The sequence below is a fragment of the Callithrix jacchus genome, chromosome 4 (genome assembly GCF_049354715.1).
Source record: "Callithrix jacchus isolate 240 chromosome 4, calJac240_pri, whole genome shotgun sequence".
Taxonomy (NCBI): Eukaryota; Metazoa; Chordata; class Mammalia; order Primates; family Cebidae; genus Callithrix; species Callithrix jacchus.
In genome coordinates this window covers 150,312,242-150,336,909 of record NC_133505.1, presented here as the reverse complement: position 1 = coordinate 150,336,909, position 24,668 = coordinate 150,312,242, and the positions used below count along the sequence as shown (strand labels likewise).

General features: G+C 44.8%; 1 protein-coding gene and 1 long non-coding RNA gene across 9 annotated transcripts in view; one reads left to right on the top strand and one right to left on the bottom strand.

Annotated features, from left to right (window-relative positions):
• The window catches only part of PHACTR2 (phosphatase and actin regulator 2), a 287,718-nt gene extending 266,854 nt beyond the window's left edge, over nt 1–20,864 (bottom strand). For all 8 annotated transcript variants that reach the window (XM_054254482.2, XM_054254484.2, XM_078370210.1 and 5 more), the window contains exon 1: nt 20,418–20,864. In XM_054254482.2, coding sequence (XP_054110457.1) covers nt 20,418–20,634 — 217 coding nt within the window. In that variant the 5' untranslated portion in view covers nt 20,635–20,864. The remainder of the gene's footprint in view (nt 1–20,417) is intronic.
• LOC118153001 (uncharacterized) lies at nt 359–8,832 on the top strand. Its single transcript, XR_004742126.3, has 3 exons — nt 359–5,525; nt 7,762–7,834; nt 8,693–8,832. It is a non-coding gene; the product is annotated as an uncharacterized LOC118153001 (long non-coding RNA).
• Nucleotides 20,865–24,668: the final 3,804 nt, after the last annotated feature.

The following is a 24,668-nucleotide window of genomic DNA, read 5'->3' as shown; positions in this document are numbered from 1 at the left end:
CTTCCTGTATTCCTCGCTTCCCACCATCAGATATTCTCTCTCCTGGCCCACGCCTTGTGCCTGGCGCGGGAGCACTGGAGATGCCCTGCACCAGAAGTCCGTACCTTAATGTCTTCAAATAAATAAATGAATTTAAGGAAGAAAGTCTGAAATAAACTGGGGCCAAATTATACAGTAGCTTGTGTCACAACATTCTAATCAACGCTAGGGAATTTAGTAATGATCCCTACCTAGAGCCCTAAAAGAACGTTTCTTTGTTAATTTCTTAACCATCATGAGTTTTAGTGAAAATTACTACCTTCAATATAAGGCTACAAATAGATTAATTGCTGAGACTAAAAGGTTTGGTCTCTTTTTTTTTTTTTAATTAATAGTAAAATAGCAACTTTAAAAGGATCATTTTTTTAAAACAACAGTCTTTAAAAAAAAAAAAAAAAAAGCTAAATGTCATAGTGCCCTAAATTCTTTTGTATTGGTGATTATGTTGTATGTCAAGAAACCATCCTGAGGTGATAATTAGATTTTATCTGCAAATGGAGGTGGGAGCATGAGAGTAGGTGGTAGTGTCAACATTTCACCAAAACAATAGACAATTCACACGATGAGGTAGGAAAAACATTACTCAAACAGATGGCTGGGGCTACTGGGTGATTAAGGAAATTTTGACACTATAATGATCTGGGGTGGGTGTCTATTTTATTTGCCTCTCTATGGCCAGACATTTAGGAAGGCAAATTGGGGCAAGAGGGAAAGCAGGAAAAAAATAGAATGATAACTAACATGTAAAATATCTGATGTTGATCATCATTGAAGTGAATAAAACAGACCATACAGAACCATTTTTTTTCCCACAAAACTTTTCAACAGATGGTTATACTAGTTGTTTCAGAATTAATACAAGGATTGCGGGCTGGAGGCGATGCATCTCAGAAGCAGTGCTGGTGTGTGAAAGGGACAAGGTTTTTGGCTCCAAGTAACACCTCCCAATTTGCACAGTAACCACAATAGAAATGTGCTTCAGGCAAGGTGGTGTCCTACATTTTAACTTACCCCCAAGAAAATATCCTGAATTTCACAGGTGTTCACAGTAATATGACCTGACTAAAAATAGCTTCTCTTCCGTATTTTTCCCCAGGTTAAAATTAAGCTCGGCAGGCTCGATGCAAACGTGCAGACAAAGCAAAGCAGGAAGCCTCCCACACTAAAAAGGGAAGATAAGAATCACAGAATCCGGGATGGTTTTTATTGAAGGGCATTTCAAAGCAAATACAGACATCTATAGCATATTTGTAAATCCTCCGTACGTGTATGGAAACACACACCTTCACACATCAAAACTGATTTGTTCCAGAGTAACAAAACGTCCTGAAAACAAAATGAAAGCAAATCGAAAAGCAGAAAAATACTTCCAACGTATACCACAAAGGATCATTTATTAACCTAAACCCACCAAGAGTTAAAAAAATTATTACAACAGAAACAAAGGGCAAAGGATATGTATTGGGAAGACCACAAAGGAAGAAACTGCAAATCGCTAATAATATAAATTATTTCCTAGGCTCAATAGTGACCAGGGAAAGACAAAATTACACTTTTGAGCTCTTAGACTGGCAGTGACAAAGATTATTTGAGTGACCAAACTATAGTCAAGCTCCTGGACCTTCTCCTAGGTCCATCTGGGTACTTCCTCATAAAATACAGTTTTAGCAAAACCCCTGTAAAATTGGTTTACCAAGAACTCACCCTCCATCGAGTTCCTTATTTTTTCACCTTTTCTCAGGTGAGGCCTGGCCACCCTGGCCTGCAAGAGTGCCCTAACCCTGACGTTTCCTCTTAGTAATTTTCCATCCATTTATAATTTGTAGCCAGGGAGCAACATACATCACTCCTTGGCTGTAAATTATTTTCCCTGTGACATTCAGAGTTGAGCCCAATCTCTCTCTCCCACTGCAAAATCCCACGGCAGTGGTCCCTATACCTATTGCGATGGTCCTAAATAAAACCTGCCTTACGGTGCTTTAACAAATGTCATTGAATTATATTTTAACAGCAAATTGTTGGAGGCAAATACATTTTTTAATGTTTTCAATTAGTTTAGCTAGACTTCCACATAATGTTAGAGTTTCCATCAATTTGCTAGTTACTGTCCCTTCCTAAGAAGAGGCATACACCATAGCCTGCATCATACTGTGGATTCACTCCTAAGTTGATATTGATATGAATGAAATAGTTATCTCTCGAACTTTGCTTTCTACATTTTTTTTGAGATGGAGCCTTGCTCTGTTGCCAGGCTTGAGTGCAGTGGTAAGATCTCAGCTCACTGCAACCTCCACCTCCTGGGTTCAAGCGATTCTCGTGTCTCAGCCTCCTGAGTAGCTGGGACTACAGGAGGGCGCCACCATGCCCAGCTATTTTTTTTGCATTTTTAGTAGAGACGGGTTTTCACCACATCGGCCAGGATGCTCTCCATCTCTTGACCTCATGATCCGCCTGCCTTGGTCTCCCAAAGTGCTGGGATTACAGGCATGAGCCACCGTGCCCGGCCTGCTTTCTGCATTTTTATCAAAAAGCATTTGCAGGGACATGGATGAAGCTGGAAATGATCATTCTCAGAAAACTAACACTAAAACAGAAAACCAAACACTGCACGTCCTCATTCATGAGTGGGAGTTGAACAATGAGAACACATGGACACAGGGAGAGGACATCACACACTGGGGCCTGTCAGGGTGGTGGGGGGCTAGGGGAAGGAGAGCATTAGGAGAAATACCTAATGTAGATAATGGGGTGATGGACGCAGCAAACCACCATGGCACTTGTATACCTATGTAACAAACCTGCATGATCTGCACATGTACCCCAGAACTTAAAGTATAATAATAAAAAGAGAAAAAACCATGATGTCCCCCTCCTAACCCCATTCCACTCTGCCTCACCACTGGATCCCCAGTCTCACTCAGAGAAAGTGTCAGTGTCATTGCAATAGTGTACAGGGGCCCAATCCGGGATTCTTTTTGTTCCTTGGAGCCTTTGCCCTTGCTCTTCTCTCTGCCTGGAAGGTTCTCCCCTTCACTTCTCTCATGGCTTGCTTCGAATATGACCTTCTCAGTGGGGCCTGCCTTGGTTGCCATACTTAAGGCTGCAGAATCCACACCTCCACCCCAGCATGCCCTGTCCCCTTCCTCCGCTTTGTAACCACCATCTAATATTGTTTATTTAGTTTGTGTCCTGTCTCTCTCTCCCAGCAAAGACTCTCTTCTTGGTCAAACTCCAGTCAGCTCCCCCGAGCCTTCTTCTCAACTAGGCCTCAACCTCAGCCTATAAAGAGTTGAATAAAACACAAATACAGTTTCTAATAGCTCAAGGCCGCATCTCTAGAATGACTTTAACCCCCCCTTTAAGTGTCTGCCTGAGAAAACTCAAAACTGTCCAAATAATTTACTGTGTGTTCATCTAACATCTGAAGATGGGGCTCCCGCTTCCAGCCTCTGTGGGAGGGTGGGAGCCTGACTTCCACAGGCGCCAGTTAACACACCCAGATGGTTTACGTGCACCAACTCCCCTCTTCCTGCTTTGTGTGATTTTTTCAGTTCCCTGACTTCACTGAACCTCTGCTCACCTCCCTTTCTACTCCTTCATTCTCTCTTTAAAATGCACAGTCACTTCTGTACAAATTGCTGTTGTTCAGTTCACACTGAACAGTCCTCTATCGCAACAGTCTATCATGGATTAAAATTGCTCCTTGCCAGTTTATCTTTGATACCCTCACTACAATGCAGTCTCCAGGAACTGGATTTTTGTTTTCTCATGAGCACAAAATAGAGACTCAGTAAGTACTTGCTGAACCTTGTTGATGGGTCAACAGTGGTGCAGGGGTTTTAGCCCCTAAGCCACACTTCTGGGCTGGGATAAGCATGTTCAAGCATCTGGATGAAACATCATTGCTCATTTCACTCCTTAAATATGTGGCAAGTGACAGGCTGGACATCGGAGATCATGTCGGTCTTCCTAAAGGTTTCTTCAATTTGTTTGTTTGATTTTGTTTTTTTTTTTTTGAGATGGAGTCTTGCTCTGTTGCCCAGGCTGGAGTGCAGTGGCATGATCTCGGCTCACCACAACCTCTGCAATTCTTCAGCCTCAGCCTCCTGGGCACCAGGACTACAGGTACCTGCCACCATGCCTGGCTCATTTCTGGAGTTTTGGTAGAGACGGGGTTTCACCATGTTGGCCAGGCTGGTCTCAAACTTCTGACCTCAAGTGATCCACCTGTCTCAGCCTTCCAAAGTGCTGGGATTATAGGTCTGAGCCTCTGCATCCGGCCTTCAATTTGTTTTTAATTCTGATAGAGCACCATCTGCTACATGCTTAATATCAGCCATAAACAGACATAAATGAGCACAGATAGTATGTTAATGAAAGATTACTACCGGATGAAGAGCATTTGCTTCACAGGAACTTTTCTTGTTGATTGTTGTTATTTCCCCACCTCTCGACCCTTTATTTCCATTTGCAGTCTTGGTCCTTAATCTTCCCTTCAACTCCAGCTCCCTCAGTGACTCTCTGGGTTTCCATTCTTAGAACTTCATCAAAAATGCTTTGGCTGTGAATTCCAGTGAGTTCCTTCAGATGCGATCTGAAAATGTCCTTACAGTTTTTATCTTTAGGTTCTCTTAGGTGATCTGGGGGCCATTAACCTCCCTCACTGCCCTCTTTCTTCTAATTTTTTTTCCTCAGCTGTGGCTCCTTACCATTTTCAGTTGACTACAAATTTTCCCGAGTATAATCAGTTGCTTTCCAACAAATGCTTTCTAAGCAACTACTAGGGATGAGGCACCATTGCAATTATGAAAGTCTACTACTCAAAATGAACTCGAAGAGACGGAGACAGTCTATACTCACATGAAAAGTTAAAGTTTACTTTAACTGAACAAATTATTAAGCAAGCACTATGCAGTAAACTTTAACTTTTCATGTGAACAAAACTATGTAGGAAAATTCTGGCGATAGCCAAGGCAATAATAAATGGTCACATTATTAATTCAGCCAGCAAGTCAAAGGTCTCCGTTTAGAGCTGTCGCCTCCCCCATTATGACATTTCTCTCTTCTACAGGGTATTTTCAATGGGTATTATAATATCGACCACAGATAACAAAATTACCATATCTTCTTATTGCAGCCTCAACCCTGTTTTCCAACAGCTTCATAATTATCATTGCCACCACCGACATTCTGATACTCAGGTGTATCTCGGCATTTCCGGTCTCCCTACAAAGAGATTCCTATGTTCAACCCACGGAGGCAGTAGTTTCCAAGGCTCCTTTCCTTCCTCTTCCTGCCATCACAGCCCTGGTTTCGATGTCAAGAAACCCAGCTCATCTTGCTCAGCCTCACCTTTTTCCAGTCTACAAAAGGCATGACAGACACGGAGAAATGAAGAATTAAAAATGCTCCACAATTGTAACACTTTTCAAAAGTCCAAAGGAATCCACACTTGTCTGAGGTTTTACTTTCCACAGTGAAATAAGGTATTTTTGAGAATGGGAGAACACATTCACATGGTTTTTACACTATAGTTATTAGTTATTGCTGTCCTTACGGTACCTAATTTTAAAATTAAACTTTATCATAGGTATGTACACATAGGAAAAAGCACAGTGCATAGACAGGGTTCAGCAGGTGCCATCTGCAGGTTTCCAGCATCCCCTAGGGGTCTTGGAATAGGTCCCCCACAGGTAAGAAGGGACTGCTGTCTATGCAGCTTCTACTCTTGTGTTTTCATGTTTTGGGTAATGTCACCTTAAAGAACTGATTTGAGTTTTCAGTGAATAAAGTGTTTTAGTCTTTGGGTTTTTTTTGTTTTTGTTTTTGTTTATTTGTTGGAGACAGGGTCTCACTTTGTCACCCAGGCTGGAGAGCAGTGGTGAGATTATGGCTCACTGTAGTCTCGACCTCCTGGGCTCAAGTGATCCTCCTGCCTCAGCTCCCCAAGTAGCTGGGAGTATAGACACATGCCACCATGCCCAGCTAATTTTTGTATTTTTTTCTAGAGATGAGGTTTCACCATGTTGCCCAGGCTGGTCTTGAACTCCTGGGCTCAAGCCATCTGCCCACCTTGGCCTCCTAAAGTGTTAGGATTACAGGCATGAGCTACTGCACCCAGCCCTAATCTTTGTTTGTTTTTTAATCTATTCCTGCCTCTTGAGTGTACAATCCTCTAGACACTAGATCCTAGAGGTTTTTCAGAGAAAGTCCCAGAAGCCAATTCATATGGACACTCTTGAAGCAAAATATTTTGTGTAGGTAAAAGTTCTAAAGCCATGCTCTCTCCCACTCCAAACCTCCTGGGTTTTAACAAGATCCCCGGGTGATTCATACGTTAAAATCTGTACGAGAAAGTCTACATTAGATATGAGAAATGCTACATTAGACAATACGACTCTGTCACCTGAATCATATGTGAACTTGAGCGAAGCTCTGGTCAGCAGGCCATTGTGTTTGATTTCAGTAGTCCACAGGTGAATTGAAACATTACTGCATCTCCCACCTAGCAAAACATGGTAGCCTTGGTGCTTTCTGGTGTGGCTGACTGGGACTCTCAGTTTTCATCCTCTGTGGCATCTCTTTGTTGCCTATTGTCTATTAACAGTGCAGCAAGGTGATCATGGCTGAAAACCACAGCCTAGGAGTAAGAGCTTGCTTGGCGAGGCCGGGGACGGGCTGAATCATACCGAGACACCCCACCCCCACTCCTAGGCACTACTTTAACACAGGTGAGGGCCTGCAAACATGAACATCAAGGGAAGCCTTAGAAGAAGAAGGCTTAATGAGCAACTGTTAAAGTAGGCGTGTGCAGAAGAAGAGAGGAGTGGCAGCCAGGCAGCTCAGGAAGGGGAGGTGAAACAGAGACGTTTGCTTACAGATTTTAATGTATAAGGCTGGTTTTTCAGCATCAGAAATTGCAAAGCACCATCTCCTTCCATAGCTTCATAGCAGCTACTGAGCCCACCTAGCACATTCCTGGGCTTGGGCAAACATTCCCATCTTGTCATTGCCTGCGGCCAGCCTTCAGAGAATGTGTCAGCTGCCTAAGGAGCAGCCACCCCCATAAAAAAACAATAAATCCAGATCTGGATAATCACATGTGCCTCATGCCAACTCTAAACCCTTGATGAGAAATGTTTGATCAGATTAGGCCAAACGAATGCCATCCCACCCTGAATCCAGGGTCACCCTTGGGGACATAATCCCCAGAAAGCAAGGGTTTGAACTGGCCTCACTACCATATTGTTCCATTTGGGAAGAGACTCAGGCCTATATGCCATGTGAGGCCTGTTATTAATCTTCCTGAAGGAATGAGGAGATCTGGTTCAATGACCACTGAGGGCCGCCTTGAATGGAAACCAAAGGGACCCAGACAGCTCTGTGGAAATGTGCACCCTACGGACTGGCGTGGTTACTGGGAGGAGATCAGGCACCATCAATTGGGGTGTTGGGGACAGAATGCCTGTTCTCATGATCAAGCCTTCTTCCCTGTACTCTTTATACTCCTCAAGCCACAGGTCCTCACCCCAGCCAATGATTGCCATGTCCTTCCTATTCTTACCTTGTTGTTTTCTAGGAACATGCTCTATTTTTGCTTGTTTCCCCACAACTCTAAAACACCCACGCTGCAATGAAACATACACTTTGTTACTTAAAAAAGTGTCCTTATTCCACATAGTTTTCTCATTCTACTCTTTTCCTTCTTTCTTACCTTAAAAGACATTAGGCTTTTCTCCGTGACACGTATGCTTCCCAGATGCCCTGGAATTCCCCAGACCCCTAGGACAAGGAGGTAATCAATGCTTTTATTGTGTTTTCGTAGTCTCCCACTTCCTTCCTTTCTTCCTTCTTTCCTTCCTTTCTTTCTCTTTCTTTCTTTCCTTCTTTCCTTCTCTCTCTTTCTTTCTTTGTTTTTTGAGATGGAGTCTCACTCTGTCACCCAGGCTGGAGTGCAGTGGTGCGATCTCAGCTCACTGCAATATCTGCCTCCTGGGTTCAAGGCATTCCCCTGCCTCAGCCTACCAAGTAGCTGGGACTACAGACATGTTCCACCACATCCGGCTAATTTGTGTATTTTTAGTAGAGACGGGGTTTCACAATGTTGGCCAGGCTGGTCTTGAATTCCTGACCTCAGGTGATCTACCCACCTGGGCCTCCCAAAGTGCTGCGATTACAGGTGTTGGCTACCATGCCTGGCCAGTCCCCTAGCTCTTACTGAGGAACTATGTTCTCCACACCTGCAAGAATACATCCCAGTGGCCTCTGTCCCACAAAATGGATATAGCTGGTATCAGGAATGGCTACCTGGCCCAGGCTGGTGTGTGGAATTGGGATCCAAGGGCACCTCACTCTGCTAGCTTTAACAGAAGACATGTACATTGGGGAACTCTGAGGAGAACATGTGCTCACAGTATCAGAGAAATCTGGGAGGGAGGGAAAGACAGAAGGGTGGATGGTTGGATGGATGAATGGAAAGACAGATTAGATAGATAGTGTTATGGACTGAATGCTTGTATCCCTTCCAAATCCAAATGTTAGAACCCTGTCCCCTCACATGTTGGTATTATGAGGTGAGGTCTCTGGGAGGTAATAAGGATTAGATGAGGTCTTGAGGGTGGAATCTTCATGAATGAGATTAATGTCATTTTAGGAGCCCCCAGAGAGCTTTCTTCCTTCCTCTGCCATGTGGGGACACAGCAAGAAGATGGCCAGCTATGAACCAGGAAGCAGGCCTTCACCAAACACTGAATCTGCCAGTGTCTTGTTCTTGAACTTCCAGCCTCCAGAACTGTGAGAAATAAATTTCCATCATTTATAAGTCAACCAGTGTATGACAGTTTGTTATAGTAGGCCAAAATAAGATAGGTTATATAAATGATGATGATCATGATGAAGATAAATAGATGTTGGGTGATGAACTGACGGATGGATGGATAGATGATAGATATAGATAGATAGATAGATAGATAGATGATAGAGATAGATAGATAGATAGATAGATAGATAGATAGATAGATAGATAGATAGATGATAGATAGAGCAAGCAAGCAAGAGAGAGACAGAGAGAGAGCTAGAGAGCAAGATCAATCTCTGGAAACAAAAAGAGACTGCCCTCCTTGACCACAAACAGTGTATCAATGTATCAGTTCCTGGCTGCAAGCCCTCATGAAGCCGCACTCTCCTTCCTGGTTAATGGCTGCTCTTGTTAACAAACACGCAAACGAACCTCTCTTGCTTCACTCAAAGAAGAAAGTCTCTATTGCTAAATACGGAAATTTGTTCATTTTGATCAAATCCTTGCTATTACCTAATAATTCTCTCATTCATATATGATTGAGTCCCTTCTACAAATGTCACAGTTACTGTTTCAAAGCCTCTTTCCTTTCTCTATCTCACAGTCACTATGTGAACAGTTTCAACTGATCTGCTTGGTTAGCACATATTACCTTGTGTGATTATGTATTTTGGAGGTATGCAGTGTTACTATAAAGTAATGTGAATGACTCAGCTGTCCAAATCATTGTTATTCCACCAATCTAATCATGCAGGGAGACAATAAATGTATTCCTGCAATGTGGCCTCTGTTCCTGCCATTTATGGAAAACTTTTTCAAATCTTCCTCAGTGACAGTACACATCTATGTCACTCAAAGGTAGATATGATTTTTAGAAAGAGCTACATTTGAGCTGTAATCAGGGCAAGAGGATAAAAACAGGGTCACATATTTTAGTCATAAAACTTGTTGAACACTGTTTTGCCCAATAAGATTACAATGGAAATGAGTATAAACTCTTCCAATATGACAACTCTAAAAGATAACACTCATTTGAAGACATAAATTCTATTACATTTACTAACCATAAGCCACATAGGATCTCACTTTGTCACCCAGGCTGGAGGGCAGTGGCACAATCACAGCTCACCGCAACCTCAAACTCCCAGGCTCAAGCCATCTTTCCACTTCAGTCTCCTGAGTAGCTGGGACCACAGATGCACACCAGTTTGCCTGGCTCATTTTTTATTTTTTTGTAGAGACAGGGTCTCACTATGTTGCCCAGGCTGGTGTCAAGCTCCGGGGTTCAAGCAATCCTTCTGCCTCCACCTCCAAAGTGTTGGGATTTCATGTGTGAGCCATTGTGCCCAGCCTAAGTCACATTCTTTATCACTATCACATCTTCCTGTCCTGTAGGCCAAACCTCTGGAGCAGAAATCAAAGATTTATAATGCCCCGTAGTTTGAGGAAAAGGGGCTTAATATGTTTGTTCTTGATGTTTAGGCTACTTGAAGATTATTTAACAGAAATTATACCTCCAAAGAAGATAAGCCAAACATTCAGGTGGGTTAAAATATATATAACACAAAAAAGAAGATTAGAAATCAACTTTGATGATTTGATTCACGACCATTAATTATTATGTCACACGCTTACAGTATGTGAGCTGTGGACCCCAAATCAAAGCATTGTACCTCTGATATTCTTGCCCTAGCCACGGTCCAAAGTTCTAGAGAGAGATAATAGACTTTTTTTTTTAAGGTGCATGTTTCTTCCTGTTATGTGGGATAAGCAGTAGCTACTCTTTCTCAAGGCTTCACAGAAGTATCAAGAAACTGCAAAGTAAGAGATATAAATGTCAAATTTTAGCCAATAGGTCACAAAATAAGTTAGAGCTCAGAAATCATTCTAAGGCAAGCTGGTGCAACCTACTTCTTTGTGCAAATTTCAGCAAGTGTGATCAAAGATAATGAGTCACTCAGCATGGTATTTTAAAAACACTAAAGCCGCTTCAGTGTGTTTTCCTGAGTTTCACTGTAACTGAAACTATACTTGTACCTTGAGACAAGATATGGTCCTTGGACATGAATTAAACACATGACTCCAAAACTGAGTTGTTTTAGACTAAAAGAATATATCTAGGTGTTGATCACTGAAATGTGTTAGCCTGAAAACACTGGCAGAACCCCTTTACAAGTCAAATTTCTTCTTTCTGCTAGAAATGTGGTGTTGAATGCAACTTTAAATAGACAATTGACTGGGGCTTTAAAAAGACTTTTGGATAGAAAGTGATATTTATTCTGATGATCTTTTTCACAGTGCAGAGTAAAATGTAATGCAATTTTCCCTCTGTTGGTGGCGATAAACATGAGTTCTTTCGATGAGGGGTGATAGATATGCTTGGAGTAGTGTGGGGCAAAAAATGAGTGAGCGTTGAAGTCATGAGGATTTGAGTCTTGGTTCTATTCCTTCCCTGCTGGCTGTGGGATGTGGATGGGTTACTCCACCCTTCTGAAACCAGATTCCTTATCTCAGAAAAGGAGCTGATACGCTGTTCTCTCACAGCGTATCGTGTAGGTAAATAATACAGGATTGGACTAGCATGAGTGCAGTTCTTTCCGCCTTCGTTTGCCTACATTCTTGCATCCAAGACCCAGCACCAGCATTCCCAAGAATCCGTGGAGTCCCTGTAACTTGACTTCCATCACCGCTAGCCTCAGGCTGAAGTGACACCCATGACTTCCTTTTCACTCTTGACTTCTATAGGTGTTGCCAAGTGAGGTTTACACACTACCCCCAAGGAAGTTCTAATGATCTCATGGGTGGCTGTATAAAAAACAAAACAAACCAGGTGCAGTGGCTCATGCCTGTAATCCCAGCACTTTGGTAGCCCGAGGTGGGTGGCTCACTTGAGGTCAGGAGTTTGAGACCAACCTGGCCAACATGGTGAAACCCCATCTCTACCAAAAAATATAAAAATTAGCCAGGCATGATGGCACATGCTGTAGTCCCAGCTACTCAGGAGGCTGAGGTAGGAGAATCACTTGAACCTGGGAGGCAGGGGTTGTGGTGAGCTGAGAGGGCACCACTGCACTCCAGCCTGGGTGACAGAGTGAGACCCCATCTCAAATAAGAAAAAACTCAAAATCTCTCATTATTTTAAAATTTAAAAACATTTAGAAATCCCCATTTTTACCCAATCTTCTATTTGCACATTTAAAATAATCACTTTAGGCTAGTTTTTGATTTATAGATACTTAATGTCAAAAGAACTATTTTTTTAGGTAATTCATGCGTTAATTCCAGAAGTATCTACTGAGCACCTATTATGTGCCAGGCTCTGTAGTAGGTGCTGAGAATGCAAAAATAAATGAAATATGCATTCTGTCTGCAATGATTTTACAGTGTAGGGAAGGAGACAAATCCATTATTTTAATGTAGCACAGGAAGTCTTACAATGGAAGCATGCAAAGGTGCCACCATTGACACAGCACTTTAAAGTTCAAAAGCCCTTTTCATACATTTTAGACTCACAATAATCCTATGAGCTCTGTGTTACTGTTACTAACCATTTCCAGGTCAGATATAAGGAAACCTATCATAGGGACGTGACTTAAACCTAGCATAGGCAGGTGACAGGTATCAATCTGTCCTGGCTAAGATTACACAGATAATAACCAGATTCTGTATATGGGAGGAAAAGGTGTGATGCCTTTACTCACCCATCATAGGGGTCATGGCAACACTCTTATAACACAAGACAGGTTCAAGAGAAAAGTCTAACAAACTTCTTGAATCAAAGTTTTATTTAACATAGAAACCTTCAGAAATGAAGACCCAAAGACCAAAGGAAACTGTCTATTTTTATGCTGAGTTTTGATGAAGAGACAGTCATGGAGAAATATGATTGACCTAATTGTCATAGCATGAGTGGGGAAATTCAGCAAGGCCTGTCTCTGCAGATTCTTCTTGGCATCTCTGTGGCACTCCCTCCCTTCCCTTCTCTTTCCTTCCCTTCCCTTTTCCTTCCCTTTCTTTCCTTTTGCTTTCCCTTTTCCTTCCCTTTCCCTTCCCTTCCTTTTCCTTCCTTTCCCTTCCCTTTTTCTTCCCTTCCCTTTTCCTTCCCTTCCCTTCTCCTTCCTCCTCCCTCTTTCCTTCCTTCCTTCTTTCCTTTTTTCCTTCCCTCCCTCCTTCCTTCCTTCTTTCCTTTTTTCCTTCCCTCCCTCCTTCCTTCCTTCTTCCTTCCCTCCCCCTCCCTCTTTCCCTCCTGGGATGAAGGTCTTATGACCTACTATCACACAAAGCAGGCCGAAGAATTTCTCTATGACTAGCTTTTACACAGAAAGGCAGGACAAGATTAGAGTAGCATTCCTGGTTTCTACAACCCACCTTGGGGAAGAAGAATCCCAGTCTCTGTGGCCTGCCTTTGGGGAGACAGGGGAATAGAAGATAAGAGGTCAAGAGAAGGTCAGAAAGCGGCTTTACTTATGAGGCCCTTCCAGTGTCCTTCAGTTAGAAATACTCAGCACCTGAAAGCACCGTGCTTTGGGGTATTGTTTTCTGAGCCCTGGCAGTCCCAATCTCAGTTGTCTGTGCTCTTTCTACCATTGCCTCTGTCTCAGTGTCCATGTCAGAATATATTCAGAATAGATCCCTATCAAACTTGCAAATACCTTACAAATGTCAACTAAATTGTGTCTCCCAGGAAAAAAGCAGACACAGCAAGCTCCCAAACTCAGTCTTTGCCCAGTTCTTTAGTCTCCCTTCTCTCCCCTCTCCCAAAAGAACCCACTCAGAGCCAAAAGCAACTGCTGAGTGTTTTCGGATTATGGCAGGTTGTTTCAGGGCTTTGCATGTACTGTTTCCCATCCCCAAACAGTCTTCCTCACCGACCCAGTTCCATCTTTCAGTTCCTCCTTTCACATGGAGATAGGTTTCACCTCTTTCCAGAGGACTTTTCTCTCCTAAGCCATTCCCTACAGCTGATCCTCCTACAGCTGATCAGATTCCTAGCTGATTCTGCAAGCCCAGGACAGGGCACTAATCACTGTTTATACTTTACTGCACTGTGATCTTTGGCTTATTGGCCTGTCTTTCCCCACCAAACTGTGAGTTCCTGAGGGATGTCTTTGCACCTCTGTGTTAGCCCATTAGCAGTACGTTGTTTGAATGAATAAATGAAAAATCAAGACATGCCCTTGCCCAGAGCATCTTCAGCCATAGCTAGAGCCCAGAATAAATCCACAGCTTTAATATCTGTCTTAGGGCTGCCACTGATGTACTGATGCAAACTAGAGCTTAACTAGCTTAAGTAAATTAGCTGTTCAGGCATCTTCTGAAAACAAGAACAGTCATCATCATCATCATGTTATTTACTGAGCATGATGCATGGCATAGAGCTTAGATCACCGGAGATGCTGCTATATCTGGCCTGCCACACCCTTTCTGAATATCCTCTCTGCTTTCAGTCTAACTCCAGAATCACAGAATCACATCTGCTCACCTTTGTCTGCCCAATGCCTGAAACAGTACTTGGCACATAGCAGCCTTCAATAAAGATGAATTGAATGGATGGATGGATGGATGGATGGATGGATGGATGGATGGAAACTGGCCAGGCTCAGTCCCTTCTACATGGCCATGTTGGCATCGTGACTTCACGCTCCACATCTGGTTTCGGCTCCAGTGGGTATCTGATCAAAGGCAACCAATCTACAGGCTCCTCTGGGGCATATGATCTCTGTCTGGTTGTATAAAGCTGAACTTCACACAACAGGTCTTTTATAGAGAATTTGAACTACAAAATATGAAGAAATGTCTCCCAGGTAAACACAAGGCAAGAGCTAGGAGGAAACAAGGGAAGATTGCTGTCAAGTAGGTGGGACCCTGATGGCCATTTTAGGTAGATGGATGAAGAAGCACCTGTGAAGGAGAGAGAATCTGTTTTGATTAGAGAGTAAGAAAGCAGATCAACAGAGAGACAGAAGCTCAAGTCTGCTGAAACCATGCCAGCCTAGGAAAGGGCAAGAGAAAGAGGAATTGGTTGCCTCAATTCCTGAGAACTCTCAGGTGTCAGCCCCAGGTCAGGTGCAATCTGATCTAATAAGGGCCGCCTGACTAAACAGGTGAAGCTGATTTTTCAAATGTTCCAAACTCTAATACAGAACTGTCAGCTGCTATGGTAACTCAGTGAGAATTAGGAGGTGCCCCTTCTGGAATGAAGCCTGACTGGTGGTCCACCTCCTGGGTAGGTGAGAGGCTCATGGCCTTTGTGCAAAGAAAAGAGTGCTCTCCCTGTGGGATAAAGAAGGTACACATGTCCACACCAGGTGCATAGCTTGACCTGGGCAAAGCACAGGCTGGACCTGCACCCACGGGCACCCTCTCCAACCAGCACCCTCTTGGGTTGCCCAAGCTGGCCTGAACAGGGTGGCCTTGCTGTTCCCTGACAAGGGAGAGACAGAAAGTAAACTTAGAGCCAGATGGTCTTTGGTAAAAACCCACTGTGAGTTACACAAACATAATGTGAGCAGGTGTTTATTGTTTCTGGCCTAGGGCACCTGCAGCTCAGTTCATGGCTGGGGCTCAGAAGCCTCTTAGGGCCCAGCCACCCTTTTGGGGCACAGAGCAGCAACTCAAAGAGTTCCAACATTGGAGGTCAGTAAGATACACAGCAGAAGGCCCAGCAAGGGGTGAGCAAGCACCACTTCCCCCAAAGGCACAGGTGACCCTCCACAGCAGAACTGGTCTTGGGCAGCAGCATCTGGTGGCAGTGGCCAGGCAGCAGTGAGTATGAACTGATAGCAGTGAGTATGATCGAGGTATGCTGGACTTCTCACTTCCAGTTAGCACCAAACACACCAGGAATTTAAGACACGAGAAAGAGATCCCGGATTTGCTGTTACCTCTATACCTGTATATACCAGGGCATAGGGATACTGAAGAGATGAATCAGAGTAATAAAAAGATGGGACGGAACTTGCACACTAAGCTAATGATGTGGTCCATACACCTATACCACTTTTTTTTGTGGAGGTGGCTCAAATAGTTCTCGGATCTAGGCAGCCCAATGTGCAATGTGCAAGACTAAGTGTCATCACATGAGAATAATAAACATCTTTTGGTCTTCCCTACAGCCCACACAGGTCCAGAACAGTACCTGGAACCCAGTAGGCTGACAGTGAGTACCTGCTGAATCCTTACATGGTCTATGCCCTGGGCTGTGTGTCTTCAGGTTATTTACTTACTAAACACTGGGCTTATCAGAAGAGCACATCGGAAACCACTAAAGTTATCAAAGCTCCTAATACCGAATAGGATTGGTCTAAAACTTAAGGGAAAACCTGACCATATACTATGGGAAACTTGTTTCAAGATTTTACTCTAAAAATTTGGTTAAATATCACTTTATTTGCAAAGAAATATGGAATTTTAAAAATCCAAGGCTGGGAGCAGAGGCACATTCCTATAATATCAGCTACTCAGGAGGCTGAGGAAGGAGGATCCCTTGAGCCTCAGAATTTGAGGCTGCAATGCACTGTGGTGGTGCCAGTGAATAGCTATTACACTACAGTTTGGGCAACACAGCAAGACTCCGTCTCAAAAAAAGAAAAACAAGTTCAGGACTTTTGTTGAATTCCAGAAGTGTGAGTTCAAGAACCATATGGCAAAATCGACCTGCATTTTTACAAACTCAACAAGAGTTTATTCATTAATTCCACTGCTTTTTCAATTCGAGCTTTAATAATTACTTATTTGAAAATATTTTCTTAACTTTTTTGTGTAGATTTTGAAGTATAAAACTGGCTTGGGGTTTTTTTTCTGATAAAGCACAAGCATTCTTATGTTAAAAATTCCTTAAGCCACAAGTTAAATAAAATCCCTTGAAGTCTGAGATGCTTTTCTTGACAAAAATCTAGTAATAATCTAGTATAGTCAGGGGAAGCCGATTCTCTTGGGGTATCTTCACAGTATCTAACAACAGTGCGAGCACAGAACAGGTCTTTAAAAATATATGTTTAGGCCAGGCGTAGTCGCTCACACCTGTAATCCCAGTACTTTGGGAGGCCAAGGAAGGAGGATCACAAGGCCAGGAAATTGAGACCATCCTGGCTAACATGGTGAAACCCCGTCTCTACTAAAAGTACAAAAAATTAATTGGGTATGCTGGCACACGCCTGTAGTCCCAGCTACTTGGGAGGCTGAGGCAGGAGAATTGCTTGAACCCAGGAGGCGAAGGTTGTAGTGACCCAAGATCACGTCACTGCACTGCAGCCTGGGCAACAGAGCAAGACTCTGTCTCAAAAAAAGAAAAAGAAAAAAATATATATATATATATTTAGTATTGGACAGACTGATTGCAGCAGTGAGCAAGTTTTTAGAGGCTGAGTTCCAAGTTTTTATTATTCTTTCCTGGAAAGAAGGATGGAGGGGGAGCTGTGGCAGGGGGTTGGGGTAATGGTTGCAGGTAGCAAGGATGGTAGGTGGTTCTGGAGGGAGGCTGTTCTCTGACCATTCTTGGCAAGCACTGTTTCTTCCCCTTCCTCTTCTCCCTTTCAGGCCACTGTCACTGCAAAAGGTGATTTCCTTTTCCTCTCAACACTATTCTAAGGACTTATAGCAGGGAGTTAACTCATGATTAGAAATTATCCCTTAGGAAGAACATTTGACAACTAGCTGGAATTAAAAATAGGAGTGAAGAAGCCTGCTTGGGAGGCTGCAGCATTAGAAGAGGGGTTGTAGCAACAGGGATGTGAGAAGATACTAAAACACATTTTTTAACCTTACGCTTGTACCACAGTATCACCACACATATGGTGGCAAGCCAGGGTGACATATATGCTACAGGACATCGGTTCTCAAACTTTGCTACTCATTAGCATCATCTAATGCCTGGGCTGCACCTGATGCCAATTACTAAGAATCCCTAGCTGTGGGACCCAGCCACAAGTCATTTTGTTATCTCCCCAAGCAATTTCTATGTGTAGCCAAGTTTGAAAGCCGGTGTGGCAAAGTAGCACTTCTCAAACTGGAAGGTATCTAAGAACCTGGGGATCTTATTAAAATGCAGATTCAGATTAAGCAGGTCTGGGGTGGGGCCTGAGATTCTGTGATGAGGCCACAGATGCTGGCTGTTTTGGCAAAGCCACATATGACCTTGCTCTCGCTGCTGCCTGTGTGTGTGCCCAGAGCTTCTGGGGAAAAGGTGGAAATGGGGCTATTATAGCGTCAGGCCAAGGGAATGTTTCTACCAGGTTTGTAACCTTTTTATTGTGCCTCTAAGATAATTCAGAGATCCCAGCATGGTCACCTTGCTGATTCTCGGATCCATCCTGCATGGCTTACCGAGGCTGCTGAGGCTGTGGGGTAGTCTGGGGAAAACACTCTGTGTGTCAGTGAAAAACCTGCTCATTCTTTTTCTCTCTGACTCTAAAAGCAGGGAGCTCCTGATCACATTTAGTCTGCTCTTAAAGGGATCCGAGGCTCAGTTCTGAAAATGAAATCAGTCACATGAAAGTTCACTCTTCTACACGTGTGTCAGCATCCTGTGACACAGGAGACAACTGAGCTGAAAGGTGTCACTTCCTAGCATCAGTTAAGAGGACACAGAAAAGGCAAAGAGTCCTTGGAAGTAAAATAATTTCATAAATTGGAGCCCACGGTTCACAGGATGTACACTTGGCACACTCAGATTTTAAATGTCTTTCCTATCCCTTTTCAGCACACAGGCCATGATTTTCATCTATGAAGATGAAAAATTGTGATATGAGCTATACTTTATCTACAATCACCAACTGGATGAACTCTCAGTGGTCTCTTTAGAGTCTCTGAACAGTTAATCTTTGTAAAAATCAATCAAAATAATCCATGGCTCGAGTTCAGTTTGGCCAAGACACTGAGAGCAGGTGGTAAAAACATGTTTGTACTCAATGCTTTCCACAATGCAAATTCAGAAGGCTCTTTACGCAAATCCTGTGATCAGTATCCTACTACTCCCATTTTAAGAGTTCTGACTCGTTTCATCTAATGCGATCTGCAGTGCTTTTGAGGTGTTTCAAGTACACATGTTGGGTGGCAAAAACAACATGATAAGAATAAGAAGACAGAAGGTTATGGTGAGAAAGAGTCAGCCAGCTGAAGTGGAGTTAGAGGCATGGAAATGTGCTTTTTTGAACAGGAAGTTTTAGGTGAGGTTGAGTTAGAGCCCAAAGAAGGCCTGATCCTGGAGCACAGAGACTGAAAACCTTGGCAGTGGTAAGGGGTACTGCAAACATTCATGCTGGCAAGGGCTTTTGCTGCTATAGGTAGTTTTGATGCTAGCTTCATTTCTAGTTTCCCAGCTCCCATGCATCCTACATAGATTGTACATCACAAAACTGGTGGAAACTTGACACATCTGGTGAACTTTCTAAAAACAGTCCTACAGTTCTTAGGCTAATGCCTTGTTCAAAAGCAGCTTAAAAATGATGGTTTAATCCGCATAAACTCCCGATGCAGTAGTACCATACTATCATTACCTCTTTCAATACTGAGATAGGAGAGACAAGGTTAAGTGATTTGCCCAATGTCACACACAACGGCTGACAGCATCGGCCTCTGCTGAGTTCCTGATTCTGTACACTGGCCACAGGGCAGCCTCTGAGGACACAACGGGCTGGTGCTACTGCAAAGGGGGCTTGAGACTTTTTTTTTTTTTTTTTTTTGGTGAGACAGAGTCTCACTCTGTCGCCCAGGCAGGAGTGCAGTGGTGTGATCTTGGTTCACTGCAACCTCCGCCTCCCGGGTTCAAGCGGTTCTCCTGCCTTAACCTCCTGAGTAGCTGGGACTACAGGCATGCGCCACCACAGGAGCTAATTTTTTGTATTTTTAGTAGAGGCGAAGTTTCATCATGTTGGCCAGGCTGGTCTTAAATTTCTGACCTCGAGTGATCCGCAGGCCTTCGGCCTCCCAAAGAGTTGGGATTACAGGCATGAGCCATCGCACCTGGCAGAGGCTTTTTCAAACATCTAAAGGATGAGATGCACAAACAGCCCGCCGAACTCCCATCAACTGCATGGGTTTTTGCAAGGAGGTAAAACTCATATCCCGGGTCCTCTTTCCAGCAACCCGCAAAAGAAGTCTTTATTTCAGAACTATGAGCAGTTGGGAGGCCTCTCAAGACCTGCACTGGCTCCAGTCCACGAAGCGAGGGAGCCGCACCCTTCCGAGGGACCAAAGTCGCGCCGAAAACCGAGAAGGTTCCTCTTTCTGCTGGAAAAGCCTAGGCAGCTGAGCTGCGGCGCTGCCTGGCGCCGCGGAGCCGAGCGGGAGCGCTCCTCACCCCAACCCAGGCTGCACAGTTGCCCCGCAAGGCGCGCGCCCACCCGAGCGCATCAAGCGGTCGCCGGCTTTTAGCAACTTCCGCCGAGGGTCGCAGAGCCCAGGCAGCCGAGAAGGAGGCGGCGGTGTGGGGAGTTCAGCCTCGGTCCTCCCCTGTCTCCCACCCCACCCCGCGGCCAGCCTGCCTGGCCAGTGCCCGCGGGTGCCCCTGGCTGGCCGCGTCACCATCGCGGCCACCTGCCCGCGGCCAGCCCTCCCCGGCCAGCGCCCCGAGCGCCCTTACCTGAGCCGGAGATGTGGACCCGGAGCGGGCGGCCCCTGCTCGAGGACGAGGAGAGGTCGCTCTGCGAGCGGCCGCGGGGGCTCGGGTCCCCGGGCAGCCAGCGCAGGGCAAGCGCCGGCGGCGGTGCTGGCGCCTCGGGCTCGGGGACGGAGACCGCCGCCGCCGGCCTCGCCGGATAGCCCGGGGACCCCGCGGGACGCGAGCCCGCCTCGGCCATCGGCTCCCGGCGGCGGGGCCGGAGCACCGGGTGGGGCCGGCGCCTAGGGCTGCGCTGCCCGCTGCTGCCGGGCTCTGCCCCGCACGCCGCAACCCCGAGGCAGCGAGAAGGGCGGGGAGGTGGACGCCGGGCGCCGAGGAGCCGGTACGGAGGGCGGGAGGAGGAAGAGGACAGAAAAGTTTGCACAGGAAGGAGCCGCCTACAGCCGGCTCTCGCTCCAGCGGGCCCTCGGAGCTGGGCCGCCCTCGGTGCCCGCGAACCTACCCAGCTGCTCCGCCCCCAAGCCCCAGTCAATGGCCAGGATGGCAGCAGGAGGTCCCCTCCATGGAGCGCTGTTCACCCAGCAATCTGGCAGCAGAAAAGCCTAGTTTGGGCTTCAGGAGCTCGGTTGCAAGGTCAGAGCTAATGATATCATTTCCATTGTGGTGGGTGGGGATGCCATGTACACAGACGTGAGCCGCCCTGTGACGGAGCAAGAATGATCATACCTAGTTAACAGATAGGAAACTCCGGCGTGAAAAGGCATTGCACTTGCCAGGTGGGTTAGGGGCAGTTTCTGGAGTCCCTTGTGAAATGAAGCCTAATGCCCTTCCCCACCCCCACCCCACCCCTTGCTCTCAAAGCCCACCTCTACCTCTCACTGTTGCCCACATCCCTGGGTATCCGTCTACTGGGTATAGAGAGCAAAAAATAGCTTCCCTCCACCCTTCTAGGTTCTTTGGCTGGTCTATGAATTAAATTTCCATAAGGCAGATTAACAGGACAAAGAAAACCCATTTTAATTACCAGCATTCACACGGGAGCTTCACAAAATATGGGGCTCAAAGGGTCAGATGGTTGAAGCTTGTATAGCATCCTGAGTTACAGAAAAGAACAGGGTTTTGGAGTTGGAGTGGGGACAGGTGAAATTATGGGAGAGTGTGGGGAGAAGTGTATAAAGAATAAAGGTTGTCCTTGTTGTGCAGAGTTTAAAAAGCTGATCAGGTAATAAGGAGTTGTTTTCTAGCAGAAGAACAGGCGATAGTCTGTCTGGGCCTGCCGTGATCCCAGATTTTCCCATTCCTGACAGATGAGCTCCTTTCAGAGGAATGGTGGAGTTTTGCTCTTGTCTTCCAGACTGGAGTGAAATCTCTGCTCACTGCAACCTCTGCCTCCCGGGTTCAAGCTGTTCTGCCTCAGCATCCCAAGTAGCTGGGATTACAGGTGGCTGCTATCACACCCAACTAATTTTCGTGTGTGTGTGTGTGTGTGTGTATATATATATATATATATATATTTTTTTTAGTAGAGTCAGGTTTTCACCTCGTTGCCCAGACTGGTCTCGAACTCCTGACCTCAGCCTGCCTCAGCCTCCCAAAGTGCTGGGATTACAGACTAGAGGATCTGTCTTTAGGCAGATAAAAGGAAGTTCAGAGAAAGCTCCTTGCAGTTGCTCTTCCCCAAGCACCCTCAGTTTAAAGTAACCAGCCTGCCAAAGCAGCATATTCGGGGGCAGCATTTTCTGAACTCCTTCATAAGTAATACTCAAAGGTCATGTTTAAAAGGCCAGTCTTCTGAGAACTAAATAAATATCATGGATTTGATGTCTGAGTCAATGCTTTCTAACAGAAAGACAGCTGCATTGATTAGAAATGTCTTAGTTAATGCTATACCTTGTAGGATTTTGCAAAATGCACAGTGGAGATTATGCTGATTCAGCTGGTGATTTCAAAACATAGGCTTTATCAGTTTTACAATTAGGCCCCCAAGTTGTGACTTGCCCAGAATTAAAAGACTGTAAGTCAGGCTCAGGAGTCACCAGTCCTCTGAAAGTTAGTAGCAAAGGAGGAATATCCCTGGGTTCACCCACAGACTGTAGATACCCAATGGGAAGAGATGGAGATATGGGGGAAAAGAAGGGATGGTGCTAGCAATTACTCCTGTTAACATGCACACCCCTATTCTACATTCTATGTTAGGCATTTTGCACATATTATATCATTTAATAAGAGAACAAACCTGATCCAGAAGGTAAGAGAAAAGACGAACAAAAACCAGGAGTGCATGCTAGGCAAGCACACTGATACGCACAAAGCCCTTAGTAGCAACTAGGTCATGATACACACACACACAGCTCACCCTTGATCATTTAAAAGGGCTTTCCCCTATAATTCTCACAGGAACTCTGTAGGGAAGACATGATTATTCCATCTTTGCTGCAAAAACTGTCCAAATACAGGCCAAGCACAGTGCTGCGAAACTGTCCAAATACAGGCCAGCCACAGCAGCTCACACCTGTAATCCCAGTATTTTGGGAGGCTGAGGTGGGAAGATCCCTTGAGGCAAAGAGTTCAAGACCAGCCTGGGCAGCGTAGCAAGTCCCCATCTCTGCAAAAATAAAGAATAAAAAAAATTTAGTCCAGCTGGTGGGGCAAGCCTCTAGTCCCAGCTACTCGGGAGGCTGAGGAAGGAGGATCACTTGAACCCAAGAGTTCAAGGTTGCAGTAAGCTATGGTCATGCCATGGCACACTAGCCTGGGCAACAGAGCAAGAGCCTATCTCAAAATAAAATAAAATAACAAAATTAATAAATCTGTCCAAATACAGGTCTCTTTTCACAGTCAGCCAGTATTGTCTAGTCTTGCTCTAAATATTTTCTACTAACAGTATGTTTAAATGTATACTGTTCCAAATGTTGCCTTACTTTCTTGATATCTTGTGTAGTTTCTGACAGGAAAAAAAGATATCTCTGCCTCAGAGAATTAACTATGCATCACTTTAGACAACAGGTCATCGATAAGATTGAAAGCACACTGAGATGGATTTTACGGTTACCCCAAATAACCAGCATTAGATTACAATGGCATTTCTCAGCACCGTTTGCTGTCTGTTACCTGATGGTGCTGTCTGTATTCCATTAGTCTACTTCCCCAGCAGGGAGCTCCACCTTTGCAAGCTGCCTTCTCTCTGGGGCACACATGCCAGTTGCCTATGCCTGGATCTCACCCCGATTTTCTCTCCCCATTGCTTACAACATGAAAGCTCACACATTCTTCCAGACCATGTGCTTTTTCCTTCTCCGGTTAATTTCTGTGTTCTCTCTTGTCAAGTTACATAAATGAGGAATTAAATGCTTTTGAATACAAGAAGTCTTCTCTGACTCATTTTTCAGTTATTTAGCAATTCATCAATTCAACTTTTATTAGATAATTACATCTTTGAGTGTCTTTGTTGGGTCAGGCATTGTGCTAGGCTCTCCATATCGTCAAGGAACCTCTCAGCCCTATATTACTCCATGCATTTTCCCATGACAGTCAATCTTCTAGAGGAGTAGCATACACTCTAGAAGCTATCCCATGTTCTTGCAGTCCCCCTTCCCCATTCATCCCTCTACCATCTGGAGTATGACTTCTGCTTGCCCTATTGCATGGAGCTGCTTTGGCAAAGATCATATCTGAGCAGCTCATTGTCAAATATACTGGGAACCTCTCAGGTCTTACTTAATCTGATGCCTTCTGTTGCTTTTAATACTCTCCATGACTCACTCTTTTTGTGAACTCTGCTTCTCTGGTTTCCAGGACACTCATCTCCCCAAGTGTTCCTTCAGCCTCTCTGCTTTTTTGTTACCCTCTTGTCAGGGTCTCTTTTTTTCCATCTGACCTTAGATGCTGTTCCCCAGATGTCCAGCATCTTCTATTCCCACTTGACATATTTCTCCTGGGAGATCCCAGCTTCAGCTTTGACTTACACGCAAATGATTCCCTCCATCCCAGACCTCTCTCCTGGGCTTCAGATCCCAGTGTCGCATTGCCTACTGGGCTTCCCTTCTTGATGTTTCTTTGACATTTGAGAATCAACACTCCCCGAGCTGAAGTCCTCTTCCTCCCCCTCCATGGACATGCTCTGTTGATTCTCTTAAATAAGTAAATATCTTAATACCTTAAACAAATATTCTCAGAATCGGTTTCCTCCCTGTGATTCCATCGCCACCTCTTTAGTTTGAGCCTCCATATTCTGTTTTCTCCTAAAGGGACTCTCTGCATCTCTACTCACTT